Below are 16,830 nucleotides of genomic sequence, written 5' to 3' on the forward strand. Positions count from 1 at the left end.
TTTCCCAGGCAAGAGTACTGGAGTAGGTTGCCATTGCCTTCTCTACCTTTGGGAAGCCTTGGAAATGTCCAGCCTCAGTTTCCTCATCAGATTTTATATTGTGATGTTTAGATAAGACACACGGCATGAAAACCTTTCCAAAACACAAAATTGATACTGTGCCGTTTATCTCTTCTTCCCAAAGCTCAGGCAGCTGGATACTAGGACTTGTGTTTTCTGACAGTCATGCAATCGGTTTTGATTCCCCTGCCTCTACATATGTTTCCATCTATTTAAAGGCGTCTTTCACTCTGGTTCTTTGTGTTGAGCTCCTGCCAGGTTTTTCCCACCCTTGGGATACTCCCTGCTGTCCGTATTTTTAGACTCCAGTTCTATAGGAGATTCAAAAGACTCAATCGAGTGAGTTCACGTTCTGTAGGTGTGGGAGTAGCTTTAGAGAAGGAGAGGCAGGCTGTCCCTAGTCCTGTGTTATCAAGAAATACTGGCTGCTTAAGCCTTTAAGCCGATTGAATCATGTTCTTAGCAAGCAGTACCATGATTATATGCCTCGGCTGTAAAAACTTCCTGAGATGATGATGTAGAAATTTGCTTTTGAAAAAAATTAGGGAAACGATTCCAGCTAAAGCACCATTGGAACAGTAATAAAATCTGGGTTTTATTTATTTTACTACATCCTGTTGGCTAGTATGTGTGTCTTGTGATACTTCTTGAAGACCTGATGCAGCTGTTTTAAAGCGTGGTGTTTGTGTTCACCTTGAGCATTTAAAGGCTGTTTATTGTGGGCAATTTTCTTTGCATGTAGGTCTGCCTCCATTTCTAAATAGCCCAAGAGCCTTTTCCTTAAAAGCAGTTAATCAGAAATGATTTATAATATGCCCCATTCACATTTAAGAGTTGTTCCTTATGTGGTCCTGTATGAGATATTGCCTTTGTTCGTCATTGCGTGGACTATAGTTTTCCCATGTACGACGTTAACCAGTTTGTTCAGCAGAATTGATTTGCAGCTTTTTACCTGGCTGCCATCTAAGAAGTGTGAATTAAACTGATACTGAAGCTCCAATACTTTGGCCACCTGATGTGAAGAGCCAGCTTATTGGAAAAAAACCCGGATGCTAGGAAAGACTGAGGGCAAGAGGAGAAGGGGGTGACAGAGGATGAGATGGTTGGATGACATCACCAACTCAATGGACATGAGTTTGAGCAAGCTTTAGGAGATGGTGAAGGACAACAAAGCCTGGTGTGATGCAGTTCATGGGGTTGCAAAGAGTTGAACATGACTTAAGTGACTGAACAGCTACAATAAACTTGTTGTCGTCCCCCAGTAAAGATAAGAGTTTAGCTGGATTTAACTCCTTAGCTTTACAGATTGGTGCCTAATAAAATGGTTTTACAGGGATGCTACTGAATCAGCAATTATCTGGGTTGTTTTTTTTTAAGTTTTCTTTCCTAGACTTATTTCTAGAAATAGACTTATTTCTTTTTTAGTATAATGCTGTCTGCTTGTAGCTTGGCTATTACTGATGCTTAAGATAAAAACAGTGGAAACAGTGGCTGACTCTATTTTCCTGGGCTCCAGAATCACTGCAGATGGTGATTGATTGCAGCCATGAAATTAAAAGACACTTACTACTTGGAAGGACAGTTATGACCAACCTTGATAGTATATTAAAAAGCAAAGACATTACTTTGCCAACAAAGGTCCATCTAGTCAAGGCTATGGTTTTTCCCGTGGTCATGTATGGATGTGAGAGTTGGACTGTGAAGAAAGCTGATTGCCGAAGAATTGATGCTTTTGAACTGTGGTGTTGGAGAAGACTCTTGAGAGTCCCTTGGACTGCAAGGAGATCCAACCAGTCCATTCTAAAGGAGATCAGTCCTGGGTGTTCATTGGAAGGACTGATGCTAAAGCTGAAACTGAAATACTTTGGCCGCCTCATGCGACGAGTTGACTCACTGGAAAAGACTCTGATGCTGGGAAAGGTTGGGGGCAGGAGGAGAAGGGGACGACAGAGAATGAGATGGCTGGATGGCATCACCGACTCTGTGGACATGAGTTTGAGTGAACTCTGGGAGTTGGTGATGGACAGGGAGGCCTGGCGTGCTGCGATTCATGGGGTCGCAGAGAGTCGGACACGACTGAGCAACTGAACTGAACTGAACTGATGAAAGGGGAAATTAACAACAACGCAATAATAGTGGGAGACTTTAATACCCCACTCACACCTATGGATAGATCAACTAAACAGAAAATTAACAAGGAAACACAAACGTTAAATGATACAATAGATCAGTTAGACCTAATAGATATCTATAGGACATTTCACCCCAAAACAATGAATTTCACCTTCTTCTCAAGCGCACACGGAACCTTCTCCAGGATAGATCACATCCTGGGCCATAAGTCTAGCCTTGGTAAATTCAAAAAAATTGAAATCATTCCAAGTATCTTTTCTGACCACAATGCAGTAAGATTAGATCTCAATTACAGGAGAAAAACTATTAAAAACTCCAACATATGGAGACTGAACAACACGCTGCTGAATAACCAACAGATCATAAAAGAAGTAAAAAAAGAAATCAAAATATGCATAGAAATGAATGAAAATGAAAACAACCCAAAACCTGTGGGACACTGTAAAAGCAGTGCTAAGGGGAAGATTCATAGCAATACAGGCATACCTCAAGAAACAAGAAAAAGTCAACTAAATAACCTAACTCTACACCTAAAGCAACTAGAAAAGGAAGAAATGAAGAACCCCGGGGTTAGTAGAAAGAAAGAAATCTTAAAAATTAGGACAGAAACAAATGCAAAAGAAACAAAAGAGACCATAGCAAAAATCAACAAAGCCAAAAGCTGGTTCTTTGAGAGGATAAATAAAATTGACAAACCACTAGCCAGACTCATCAAGAAACAAAGGGAGAAAAATCAAATCAATAAAATTAGAAATGAAAATGGAGAGATCACAACAGACAACACAGAAATACAAAGGATCATAAGAGACTACTATCAGCAATTATATGCCAATAAAATGGACAACTTGCAAGAAATGGACAAATTCTTAGAAAAGTACAACTTTCCAAAACTGAACCAGGAAGAAATAGAAAATCTTAACAGACCCATCACAAGCACAGAAATTGTAACTGTAATCAGAAATCTTCCAGCAAACAAAAGCCCAGGTCCAGAGGGCTTCACAGCTGAATTCTACCAAAACTTTAGAGAAGAGCTAACACCTATCCTACTTAAACTCTTCCAGAAAATTACAGAGGAAGGTAAACTTCCAAACTCATTCTATGAGGCCACCATCACCCTAATACCAAAACCTGACAAAGATGTCACAAAAAAAGAAAACTACAGGCAAATATCACTGATGAACACAGATGCAAAAATCCTTAACAAAATTCTAGCAATCAGACTCCAACAACACATTAAAAAGATCATATATCATGACCAAGTGGGCTTTATCCTCGGGATGCAAGGATTCTTCAATATTCGCAAATCAAATGTGATACACCACATTAACAAATTGAAAAATAAAAGCCATATGATTATCTCAATAGATGCAGAGAAAGCCTTTGACAAAATTCAACATCCATTTGTGATAAGAACCCTTCAGAAATCAAGAAAAGAAGGGACATATCTCAACATAATAAAAGCTATATATGACAAACCCACAGCAAAAATTATCCTCAGTGGTGAAAAATTGAAAGCATTTCCCCTAAAGTCAGGAACAAGACAAGGGTGCCCACTCTCACCATAACATTCAACGTAGTTTTGGAAGTTTTGGCCACAGCAATCAGAGCAGAAAAAGAAATAAAAGGAATCCAAATTGGCAAAGAAGAAGTAAAACTTTAACTGTTTGCAGATGACATGATCCTCTACAAAGAAAACCCTAAAGACTCCACCAGAAAATTACTAGAGCTAATCAATAAATATAGTTAAGTTGCAGGATATAAAATCAACACACAGAAATCCCTTGCATTCCTACTAATAATGAGAAAATAGAGAAATTAAGGAAACAATTCTATTCACCATTGCAACAAAAAGAATAAAATACTTGGGAATATATCTACCTAAAGAACAAAAGACCTATATATAGAAAACTATAAAACACTGGTGAAAGAAATCAAAGAAGACACTAATAGATGGAGAAATATACCGTGTTCATTGATCAGAAGAATCAATATAGTGAAAATTAGTATACTACCCAAAATCAATCTATAGATTCAATGCAACCCCTATCAATCTACCAATGGTATTTTTCACAGAGCTAGAACAAATAATTTCGCAATTTGTATGGAAATACAAAAATCCTTGAATAGCCAAAGCAATCTTGAGAAAGAAGAATGGAACTGGAGGAATCAACCTGCCTGACTTCAGGCTCTACTACAAAGCCACAGTCATCAATGGAACAAAATAGAAAGTCCAGAGATAAATCCACGCACCTATGGACACCCACTCCAGTCCTCTTGCCTAGAAAATCCCATGGACGGAGGAGCCTGGTGGGCTGCAGTCCATGGGGTCGCTACAAGTCAGATGACTGAGCGACTTCACTGTCACTTTCACATTGGAGAAGGAAATGGCAACCCACTCCAGTGTTCTTGCCTGGAGAATCCCATGGACGGGGGAGCCTGGTGGGCTGCCGTCTTTGGGGTCACACAGAGTCGGACACGACTGAAGCGACTTAGCAGCAGCAGCAGCAGCATGGACACCTTATCTTTGACAGAGGCAGCAAGAATATGTGATGGAGAAAAGACAGTCTCTTTAACAAGTGGTGCTGGGAAAACTGGTCAACCACTTGTAAAAGAATGAAACTAGAACACTCACTAACACCATACACAAAAATAAACTCAAAATGGATTAAAGATCTCAACGTAAGACCAGAAACTATAAAACTCCTAGAGGAGAACATAGGCAAAACACTCTCCGACATAAATCACAGCAGGATCCTCTATGACCCACCTCCCAGAATACTGGAAATAAAAGCAAAAATAAACAAATGGGACCTAATTAAAATTAAAAGCTTCTGCACAACAAAGGAAACTATAAGCAAGGTGAAAAGACAGCCTTCAGAATGGGAGAAAATAATAGCAAATGAAGTAACTGACAAAGAATTAATCTCAAAAACATACAAGCAATACCTTCAGCTCAATTCCAGAAAAATAAACGACCCAATCAAAAAATGGGCCAAAGATCTAAACAGACATTTCTCCAAAGAAGACATGCAGATGGCTAACAAACACATGAAAAGATGCTCAACATCACTCATTATCAGAGAAATGCAAATCAAACCACAATGAGGTACCATTTCACGCCAGTCAGAATGGCTGCTACCAAAAGTCTATAAGCAATAAATGCTGGAGAGGGTGTGGAGAAAAGGGAACCCTCTTGCACTGTTGGTGGGAATGCAAACTAGTACAGCCACTATGGAGAACAGTGTGGAGATTCCTTAAAAAACTAGAAATAGAACTGCCATACGACGCAGCAATCCCACTTCTGGGCATACACACTGAGGAAACCAGAATTGAAAGAGACACGTGTACCCCAATGTTCATCGCAGCACCGTTTATAATAGCGAGGACATGGAAGCAACCTACATGTCCATCTGCAGACGAATGGATAAGAAAGCTTTGGTACATTTACATAATGGAGTATTACTCAGCCATTAAAAAGAATACATTTGAATCAGTCCTAATGAGGTGAATGAAACTGAAGCCTATTATACAGTGAAGTAAGCCAGAAAGTAAAACACCAATACAGTATAAAATGCATATATATGGAATTTAGAAAGATGGTAACGATAACTCTGTACCCAAGACAGCAAAAGAGACACAGATGTATAGAACAGTCTTTTGGACTCTGTGGGAGAGGGCGAGGGTGGGATGATTTGGGAGAAAGGCATTGAAACATGTATATTATCATATGTGAAACGAATCACCGCCAGTCAAGGTTCGATGCATGATACAGGATGCTCGGGGCTGGTGCGCTGGGATGACCCAGAGGGATGATATGGGGAGGGAGGTGGGAGGGGGGTTCAAGATGGGGAACACATATACATCCGGGGTGGATTTATGTCAGTGTATGGCAAAACCACTACAGTATTGTAAAGTAATTAGCCTCCAATTAAAAAATAAAAGAAAAAAGTTAATCACTTGTTTATGACAGTGTTTGTTTATGTGGGGATGATTTAATATTCTCACACAGTGCTGTGAGTCTGTTGAACAACTCCTGTAAATTCACATGATGTAGGTTTTATGAAAATGATTTCAGGGACTTTGGGGAGACAGGAGGGAAGGGTAGGGATGTGTGTAATAAGCTTGAAGTGCCATGGGTGATGAAGAAAGCCAGAATGATTGGAGGGAAAAGGAGGTATGCACATTTTATGCATGTTTCTGTGCATCCATGGAAGTGCAATACTGTTTATGAACTCTAACCGCTTGGGGCTACTAGGACCTGGACTCTTTGTCTGCGTATCCTTAAAGTCTCTGTGTCAACACCGTCTCCTTAGAAGGGTCTTCCCTGAGCACTGGATCTTAACAGTGCAAACACTTACCCCACCTGCAAACAGATAACTGCTTTTTTTTAAGTTTATATCTCCCTCACTTGAACTTGGGCAAACTCTGGGAGATGGTGAGGGACAGGGAAGCCTGGCGTGCTGCAGTCCATGGGGTCACGAAGAGTTGGACACGACTTGGAGACTGAACAACAGCAATCTCCCCCAATAGCTGGTTAACCCGTTGAGAGCCCCGACCAGGTCATGGGCACCGTCTTCCAGCCCTTAGCCTACACTAGATGCTCACATTTGGTGAATGGCTGGGGTAGGTCAGTTGGAGCTATGAATTCATCTAGAAGAAATCTGCTGTCAACTTCTGACTGACAATCAGTTCCTTTCTTGATCTGTCCCATGTCTGTTTGACATGACCACCCAGCATCTGATCATTCATTTCAGTGTTTTGTTTTGTTTTTTAAATATGCCCATTGTCTCTCTTGACTGGGGAGGCGAGCAGAAAGAAACCAGTGTCTGCCTTCGGAACTGGCACCAGCAATGACACTAACCGATGCCTGTCCCTGCCCATGGGTGGAGCAGTGGGGTGACTGCTCCCAGCTCCTCATTGGCCCATCCTCCACCGTCTGTTCTCCTGAGAAGTCACGTATGGATTTTGTCTGCTAGTTACCTTTAGCCCAGTGGGCAGCAGCACAGGACTGAGCATGTGACGAATGCCCGGACAGACCTTGGCAGGCTGTGCAGGCAACGGCTGAGCGCGTCCACCCCCAGCCCCGCCCCCACCCCTGGTCTTTTTCTGAGGTTGGTGTGTCACCCAGCAGTCAGCTGTCGGTGGCACAGATGGTGAGTGGCTCTGTGAGTGCTTTCTGTCCACAGTTGTGACCTGAAGAAATGCACTTAACCTACTTCTTCTCTGTTGCCGTGTTAAAGCTGGAAATTGTCTGTGTCTGTGTATATGTGTGTGTTTTCTGCGCACCTGCACCGGGCTGTGGGAGCACAAGGTTGGATATGACATTGCCTTCTAGAAGTACTGATGGCCAGTGAAAGCTCTTGATATTCTGTGACTCTGTAAAAATATTTATACAATAATATAGATTGAAATTTGAAGAGGATACCTGTAATCTGAGGGGGTGAGGAACTATTTTCAGTCTTGGGACCTAGCTATTTAAAAGAACATATAGTAAGGAGCTCAAACATACTATCTGAATTTATGATGAAGGTTACCACTTACCACATTTCGGGCGAGTTTTTTGAGAAAAGTCTTTCAGATAGTTTACTAGGATTTCCTGCCACATGTATGCCAAACATACTTGAGAGTAGTTACTCAGCAATCATTTTTTAATTAGAATTATTATTTGTTCTCTGTACTGCACTTTAATTTTTTACATCATTATATGTGTATAAATTGTCTATAATATTCAATTAGAGGCTTTTATATATATGTGTGTGTATGTGTGTATGGTGCTGTTCATCTGATTTTCTTCTGTGTGCTTTGGCTTCTTAATTTTGCATGTAAACTCCTTGTAGATAAGTGTCAGTTTTTATTACCTGTATCTCTTATTGTTCCTCATGCAGGAGAAATGTGGAATATTAGTAGAGGAAATAATAATAATGCCCAACTTAGTTGAACACATTGTGGTACCTTGCACCATTCTAAGTTCTTTAGGTGAACCTTATAAAAGCCTTATAAAAGCCCTACCAGATAGGTGCTGTTTTTACCAATGAAGAGACTGAGGACAGAAAAGGGAGTGATTTGTCCCCAGTTATTCAGCGAATGAGCCGGGGAGGCAGGATTTGGCTCTAGAATCTGGGATATTAAGTACTATTTTACCTTTCTTCCAAATACTATTCTGTGATCTCTCTAGATACTGGCTGAATGAATATCTCTAGATATTTATGCACACCCTTTTATTATTTAGCTATAATAGCTTGAGGAATATAAAAGACCCTGTTTTATCAGGATAGCTGACTCCAGTTTCCCCTGCATCTCCATGGCTGCTTTTATGCTATAAAGAGTGTAGGGAAGGTGAGAGACACCCCCCACACACCCCGAAATCCAGCATGACCTGTTTCACCAGCTGGGAAGCTTGTGCTGAGTTTTGTGAGAGGACGTGAAAACTGTTGGCCCTCGGGTGGTTTAGGCTTGTGTCTGCCTCTCTGTCCTTCTCCCCATCTGCCTTGATAATGAGAGTTGAGTGTGTTTGATCAGGTGGAAGAGAACAGGGGGAGAATGTCAGACAAGAAAATGGTAATTCATGCCCCTTATGTTAACATTTTACAGCAAGAATTCTGAATGGCTAAATCTTTTGAATGTGGATGATGAGAACTTTACATAAGCCGACAGAAGTAAAATGAATTCCTAAAGTGCTTTTAGAAAAGTGAGATTTGACAGCCCGGAGAAGAAGGCCTGAGCCATCAGCCCGTGGCTCTTATGCCCCCGTTGATGAGCCAACCATCGAGTTGATGGTCATCAGCCTTGGGGAGTTTGGAACAGCATCCCTCCTCCCTGGAATGAACATGACCTTTTTCTATCCCACAGATTGTGGCTTAGGACGCTGCCAACCCAGGACGATGCAAGCCCACGAGCTGTTCCAGTACTTTCGGCTGCCAGAGCTGGTTGACTTGCGGCAATACGTGCGCACCCTTCCAACCAACACGCTCATGGGCTTCGGCGCGTTCGCTGCACTCACCACTTTCTGGTACGCCACGCGGCCACGGGCCCTGAAGCCGCCATGTGACCTGGCCATGCAGTCAGTGGAGGTGCCGGTAAGTGGAACCTGGCCGCCTCAGGTTTTCTGCCTCTCTCCCCAGTTTCTAGGCCCCATCACGGTGACATCCAGCAGGATCACAATCCCAAGTAAATATTTGTTCTCCAGGGCACTTTGCAAACTGAAATGTGCTTCCCAGACAGAACTTCAGCAGCGATGAGAGGAAGAAGTCAAAATATAGGATAGAGGGATGTGTGTGGTGGTGCTGGTTAGGTGTCTGCCCACGTCACACAGAGCAGAGGCTCATCCCCAAATTGCATGGGGCTTCTGCCCGGCACTGGGCAGTGTGCTTTGCCCAGAGGGCCCTGAGAGGGAGAAGACAAGCACGGGGTCCCCTCCCTCAGCCAAGAAGAGGGTTAGAGAAACAAGGATTTCACCTGTGATTGTCTGATACCTGGAGAACATCATTCAGAGGTTGAAAGGGACTCGGGCATTTCCACTAATGATAGAATGAAGTCAGTCTAGGAGCCTTCAGGAATAATGGAGCCACAGAATTTAGGATGGGTGAGAAAAACAAGGACATTCAAGAAGTCGAGTTCAGTACCGTGGTTGCCGTTTAACTTGGGCGAATGAAAGGTCATGCTCTCGTTGTTGTAAAAATCTAGGCGGTGAGTGATGGTCCATAATTAGGGCTCCCTGGGTGGGATGAGAGGGCAGTCTCAAGGTTCTTCCAGAAGGATTCTTTTCTCAGTGCACCCGCTCTACCTTCCTCTCCTCACACATCTCTTAAAAGGTCAGCAGCAAAGATGAAGCAGCCTGGCGTTCACAGATGCTTTGACTCTTTACCTGCTCTCTGCTTTGACGTTTCCTGCTTTCCCCTCCCCAAGTCAGATTTCATTTTCAGGACTTATGACTTGCAAAAGAAGAACATTGTGAAAGACAGAATCACCTGATTTACTTTTAGCTATGTGGTGAAAGGTCACCACCACCAGCCCCCCTACTCCCCAATGCAGGCTGATGGCCATGAGGGGGAGAGTGTGTCCTTCCAAATAAACCCATGCCTGATTAATGCCTTTTTGTTATTTAAAGAGTTGCGCTTCTTTGTTTAATTTCAGACTGTCTCTTGGATTCATTAATGTGAAACTCTTAACATATATAGAAGATATCAGTCTAATTCGTGCCAAAATGTAAAAATAGAGTGAACTATTGCTGAGGCAAGTTGACTTTGTACTTCATTTCTAGTTAGAAGATGAACTTGGTGTTTCACAACAGCTAGTCGTATACCAATCGTGAGAAGAATTTAATTTTCCCTACTGTGTGTGGAGTTTCTGGCATCTCTTCTGGCAGAGGACCTGGTGTCTCATAGTAGCATTGCCATCACTGTGAAAACAGTCCTTGGCAAGTGCAACTTTAAGATATTTATAATTTAACAGTAACTGTAAAAAGTAAAAAAGCCAAATTCTTATTGTATGAGAAATTGGAGAGGAATGTGTATTTTAAGTCCCAGCTTCACGTAAAGTCAATGAGCCTTTTTAAAATAATCATACATCTTCTCTATAGAACAGTTTGAAACTTCAGATAAATAGAAAGAAAATTAAAATCTCTAATTCTGTTACTTGGTATATGGGCTTCCTGACTTTTCTTTTTATAGGGATAGTAGATTTAGCTCTGATTTTCAGAACTTTTAGGTCTTAGGAAGAGGTACAAAGTTGCTTTGCATTTCTAAAAAAGAACTTAAAATATTGAACTTAAGATTAGCTTGGGAGTTATAATACTTAATAATTATAGATGCTTTTATATTGCTCAGTTCAGTTCAGTTCAGCTCAGTCACTCAGTCGTGTCCGACTCTCCGCGACCCCATGAATCACAGCACACCAGGCCTCCCTGTCCATCACCAACTCCCGGGGCTCACTCAAACTCATGTCCACAGAGTCGGTGATGCCATCCAGCCATCTCATTCTCGGTCGTCCCCTTCTCCTCCCGTCCCCAACCTTTCCCAGCATCAGAGTCTTTTCCAGTGAGTCAATTCGTCTCATGAGGTGGCCAAAGTATTGCAGTTTCAGCTTCAGCATCAGTCCCTCCAAAGAACACCCAGGATCGATCTCCCTTAGAATGGACTGGTTGGATCTCCTTGCATTCCAAGGGACTCTCAAGAGTCTTCTCCAACACCACAGTTCAAAAGCGTCAATTCTTTGGCGATCAGCTTTCTTCACAGTCCAACTCTCACATCCATACATGACCACGGGAAAAACCATAGCCTTGACAAGACGGACCTTTGTTGGCAAAATAATGTCTCTGCTTTCTAATATATTATCAAGGTTGGTCATAACTTTCCTTCCAAGGAGTAAGCGTCTTTTAATTTCATGGCTGCAATCAGCATCTGCAGTGATTTTGGAGCCCAAAAAAATAAAGTCTGACACTGTTTCCACTGTTTTTCCATCTATTTCCCATGAAGTGATGGGACCAGATGCCATGATCTTTGTTTTCTGAGTGTTGAGCTTCAAGCCAACCTTTTCACTCTCCTCTTTCACTTTCATCAAGAGGCTTTTGAGTTCCTCTTCACTTTCTGCCATAAGGGTAGTGTCATCTACATATCTGAGGTTATTGATATTTCTCCCAGCAATCTTGATTCCAGCTTGTGCTTCTTCCAGCCCAGCATTCCTCATGATGTACTCTGCATATAAGTTAAATAAGCAAGGTGACAATATACAGCCTTGATGTACTCCTTTTCCTATTTGGAACCAGTCTGTTGTTCCATGTACAGTTCTGACTGTTGCTTCCTGACCTGCATACAGGTTTCTTAAGAGGCAGGTCGGGTGGTCTGGGATTCCCATCTCTTTCAGAATGTTCCACAATTTATTGTGATCCACACAGTCAAAGGCTTTGACATAGTCAATGAAACAGAAATAGATGCTCTTCTGGAACTCTCTTGCTTTCTCCATGATTATATTGCTAGCATTGTTATATGGGCTTCCATGACAGCAATAGGAGCTTAATTCATTAAGTAAGTCCAGAGCCTGTCTGTCTTAGACTGTCATAGGGGCTGATCACCAGATTAAAGTCTCCTTGCTTTGTTCCTACTTTGAAGTCAAGTAAGCACCAAAGCTGAAACTCCAATACTTTGGCCACCTCATGCGATGAGTTGACTCACTGGAAAAGAGTCTGATGCTGGGAAGGATTGGGGGCGGGAGGAGAAGGGGACGACAGAGAATGAGATGGCTGGATGGCATCACCGACTCGATGGACATGAGTTTGGGTGAACTCCGGGAGTTGGTGATGGACAGGGAGGCCTGGCGTGCTGTGATTCATGGGGTCACAAAGAGTCAGACACGACTGAGCGACTGAACTGAACTGAACTGAAGCACCATTTGCACAACCCCACTCTCACACCCCCTCCCATTTCACATGAACAGTTTTTTCACCCGCCTCTTTCCATAAACTTCACGTGGCTATTAAAATGAGAAGAATCTGCCCTTTTGAGTTTGGCTGCATCTTATCATTATCCACACTGGCTGTTTCCCAGTTACACTTTTATTTTTTTAAAAAAAAGCCATAGCACAGAAGTTCTGGATGAGTTAAAGTTTCTAAAATTTCCTTTTACAAATCAGGATAATAAAGATGTTAGCACCCGTGCTACAGACTAGTGCCAGAAACAGGATGCAGACGCGAGCTATAGAATGGGACAGAGAAGCTGGAGTTGGCCCCAGAATCCCAAAAGTCTCTCTTAAATTTTGGAGCCTGGTTTGATCAGGACCCTGTTTAGAGAACAACTGTTTCCTGTCTGGGGTGCAGCCCCCAGCTGCAACAGTGCGAGTCCAGGAAGAACTCTTCCACAGATTTCTCTGCTTTTCCCCATAACTTTGAGCAGAGCATAGAAGCAAGTTTTTCTGTGTTCATCTGTTTTATTATTATTATTTTTTAATCACACTCGAGTGATGAGGGAGTTTTCTGGTTTTAACTGATTTCAATCTGTTCTCTAGGCTTCCCAGGTGGCTCAGTGGTAAAGAATTTGCCTGCCAATTCAGGAGACTTGGGTTCGATCCCTGGGGTGGGAAAGATATGCTGGAGGAAATGGCAACCCACTCCAGTGTTCTTGCCTGGGAAATCCCATAGACAGAGGAGCCTGGATGGCTACAGTCCCTGGGGTTGCAAAAGCCAGACACAACTTAGTGACTAAAACAACAACCACAAATGTCTTCTCTGAAATTGAGGTCCCCATTTCCCTCTCGTGAAAACAGTGTTTTCTCGAGTGACCAGAAACCCAGGGGACTGGTCATGGCTCAGGCCATGGTGGTTGCCATTCCAGGGCATAGGAGAGTGTGTTGGAGCCAGAAAAGACCAGAGAAGCAGGGGAATGTAGCCGAGGTTAGCCTGGTCTGCTCTGCTGGGGCCAGGTAGCCTTGGGCAGGCTCACCCAGCCTGACCTTCAGATTCCTCATCTGGAGAAGAGAAATGACCAGGGCCTTTCCTCCCACCATGTTGAGAGGCTGTGTTAGATACAGGCAGCGTCCAGCTGAGCCCAAGAGAAGTGTTCAGGAAATGTTGGGTTTCTTTTTCCCTAAAGCTCTTCTCTTTGAACCCTCGCATTTTAGAGATGAGAGAACAACAGGATCCTACCCAGGTGAAATTATACCCCATAGTAAGAGGAAGATCTGAAACTCTGTTATGCTGCCTCCTAACAGGGTTGAAAGTTATGTATTTTAACTAGGATTCTTTGTTCGGGGGTGGGAGGTGGGTGTGCAGAGAGGATAAAGCAGGGTAAATAAGGAAGCTTTGGGTTCATGCAGATAAATTTGATGAGCCAGTGGCTCGACCTTCTGAACCTGGGAGTAGACTCTTCTGAAAATGGATTCGCAGTTAAAGGTAGAGGCAGAAATGGTAGGGGGAAAATGGGCAGGTCAGATAAGAAATGGAGTCTGGGGTCCCCCACCCAAGTTGGATGTAGGATCAGAAACTGTCAAGGACGGGGTGGAGGTAAGGACTTGGAGAGGGACAGAGGACTGGCAGAACCTGGGCAGCAGCAGTCCAAGTGGGTCCTGGTGACTTCTGCCTTCCCTGAGCCAGGTCAGAGCAGAACTTGTTGCTGAAGGGGTTGTGGGCCAGAGTTTAAGGGGGTTAGGCAACAAACCCATTGCAAAGTATTGATGAGAACCATTGCCATTGCGGAAGGAGGTGGCAGAACCAGTCTGTGAATTCCTGCAATGTTCTATAGGCATTGAGATGGCTATCTTCTTGAAGTCAGGATGTTTTTTGAGGCCTGCCAGGAGATTATAATACAGTGAAATGAAAGCCCAACTTACCTGTTTTGTTTGGTCCTTAAATATTAGAGAAGGAAATAAATCATAGCAAGTAAAAACTTTTTTATACCTTCTAGTCCTTAGCCTTTTAAAGTCAGAACTTGTTTTAAAAATGTACCTCAAGGGAGACTTCCCTGGCAGTCCAGTGGTTAGGACTCCACGTTTCCACTGCAGGGACCTCGGGTTCAATCCCTGGATGGGGAACTAAGCTCCAGCAAGCCATATAACGTGGCTAAAAATAAAACTGTACCTCTGGTAATAAGAGTCACTCTTTAAACTTGTTACCAGGCCTTGACTTAGTGTGGGTTCATCTCTTTTAGTGGGCAGAACAAGTTCACTGGGCATAACTCATCTTGTCTCCCTGTTGGATGACTTCACTTCAAATGACCTCATGACATCCAGGTCACTTGTTGGCTGGGTGTCCCTTTGACGTGAAAGGTTGAGATTTAAGCATCCGTATGTTGGGGTTTGTATGGTGAGGAACTTACCTTAGCGTTTCAATCCTGTGCTGCTAAAAGTCGAGTATGGAGGCTGTGACCCTCTGGACTCGGTTCTCCCTGCTCACAGAGAGTAGGCATGAGACTGGCATTCACTGACATTCGTTCAGCAAGTGCATGGTGCACATAGGATGCAGGAGGAAGAGGCTGCTGCCCTTGCAGAGTGGGCAGCCCAGCAGGGAGGACCGCCGTGGAGAGGACACTGTGGAGAAGGTCCTTCCTAAGAGTCACACGAGTGACTTATTTTCATGCCATAAAACTAGAACCACGGTTCCTCATTGGAGAAGAACTCGAAGGAAGCACCCTAAATGGGGCGCACCAGCCCCCCTGGAAGCCACGCTCAGTAAATCGCAAGGCTTTGAAGCTCAAAAGTTCCCATGCACTGAGGCCTTCTGGATGCCATGGGTTGTCCAGACAAACCTCAGGCCGGGGCCACTGTGACAAGGGATGGCGCTCCTCATCTGTGTGCACAGGTACGTGTGAGACTCAGTGAGTAGGATTTCCCCCGTGGTCAGCAGAATCACACTGTTGACACACAGGCATGGGTGTAAAGACCTACTTGTGAACTGACAAAGCAGTTTCTGCACAAGAAGAGAGCACTGTTTAAAAGTTTTTATGAAGTTCTCACTCTGGACTTATGGAGACAAAGGGGTGATGACGGTGCCCACCCCGCCAAAAAAAAAGATTTGAACTCCTAGAACCAGTGAGTAGAATGGTGGTTGTCAGGGCTTGAGGGTGGTGGTGGAAGAAACAGGGAGTGGGTGAAAGGGTTCAAGCTGTCAGCTGTCAGAAGAGTAAAGTCTGAGGATCTAACGTATGACGAGGTGAAGCTGATAACACTGTATTGCATAATTGAAATTTGCTGAGAGAGTAGAACTTAGGTATCCCTACCAAAAAAGATTTTAAAATGGTAAATATGTCAATTACTGAACTCCCTGGTGGCTCAGTTGGTAAAGAATCTGCCTGCAATGATGCAGGTTTGATCCCTGGATCGGGAAGATCACCTGGAGAAGGATCTTCTCCACTAATGGCAACCTAGTCCAGTCTTCTTGCCTGGAGAGTTCCATGGGTGAAGGAACCTGGTGGGCTGTAATCCATGGGGTTGCAAAGAGTTGGATACAAGTTAGTGAATAAACCACCACCATGTCATTTATACCTTAACAAAGCTGAAAAAAAATACACATCAAGAATGGCGATGCCTTCTGGACCGGAGTGGAGGGGGCTTGAGCAGTTGTTGAGTTGGGGAGAATGGGAGGCGGCCGGGTTGGTACTAGCCTTCGGGGAAGCTACAGGGAAACGGGGAAGACTGTCCAGGAAGGGCAGGTGTGGCCAGATGGTGGGATCACTCACTCCACAGACACCAGCCCCGTGGGCTCATGGAGGACTGGCAGGGCCATCTGCAAGGCGCATTATTAGCCTGACGAGTGTGAGCCAGGTCCTCAACTGGGAGGAAGGGAGGGAGAACAGGGGCAGTCTCGACCCTGCAGTCATTTGTACAGTGCATATGAACCTGAGTGTGAGCGTCATTCTCAGCCCCGGGAAGCCTGAGAACAGCTGGCTAGCAGGGTGTGTGAGACTTTGGAAGAATCTCTTGGTTTGAGGCTCTGGCTTCGCATCTGTCAGGAGTCCTTGTGTGACCTGTGTGGGCATTGATGCTCACTCACTTGCCTTCTATGACTGCAGGCTCTGGTCCTTTTACCCCGCAGCTGGTTCTTGCCTTCTGCTGAATAGCTGTGCGTGTGGTCAGGTGAAGAGTGTACAGAGATACATCCTTCAGCCTCATCCCTGGCGACTTTGCTGCTGTGGTTTTCAGAGAATTTTCATG

General features: G+C 43.7%; 1 protein-coding gene across 2 annotated transcripts in view; it reads left to right on the plus strand.

The window, feature by feature from the left end:
• Positions 1-16,830, plus strand: part of ACSL1 (acyl-CoA synthetase long chain family member 1) — a 72,260-nt gene that overhangs the window by 16,809 nt on the left and 38,621 nt on the right. For both annotated transcript variants that reach the window (XM_055416408.2, XM_055416406.2), the window contains one exon: positions 9,043-9,269. In XM_055416408.2, the coding sequence (XP_055272383.2) occupies positions 9,075-9,269 (195 nt within the window). In that variant the 5' untranslated portion in view covers positions 9,043-9,074. Of the gene's footprint in view, positions 1-9,042; positions 9,270-16,830 lie in introns of those variants that run through there.

Source organism: Moschus berezovskii, chromosome 26 (assembly GCF_049115385.1).
Source record: "Moschus berezovskii isolate FMDL1 chromosome 26, NW_MosBer_1.0, whole genome shotgun sequence".
Lineage (NCBI taxonomy): Eukaryota > Metazoa > Chordata > Mammalia > Artiodactyla > Moschidae > Moschus > Moschus berezovskii.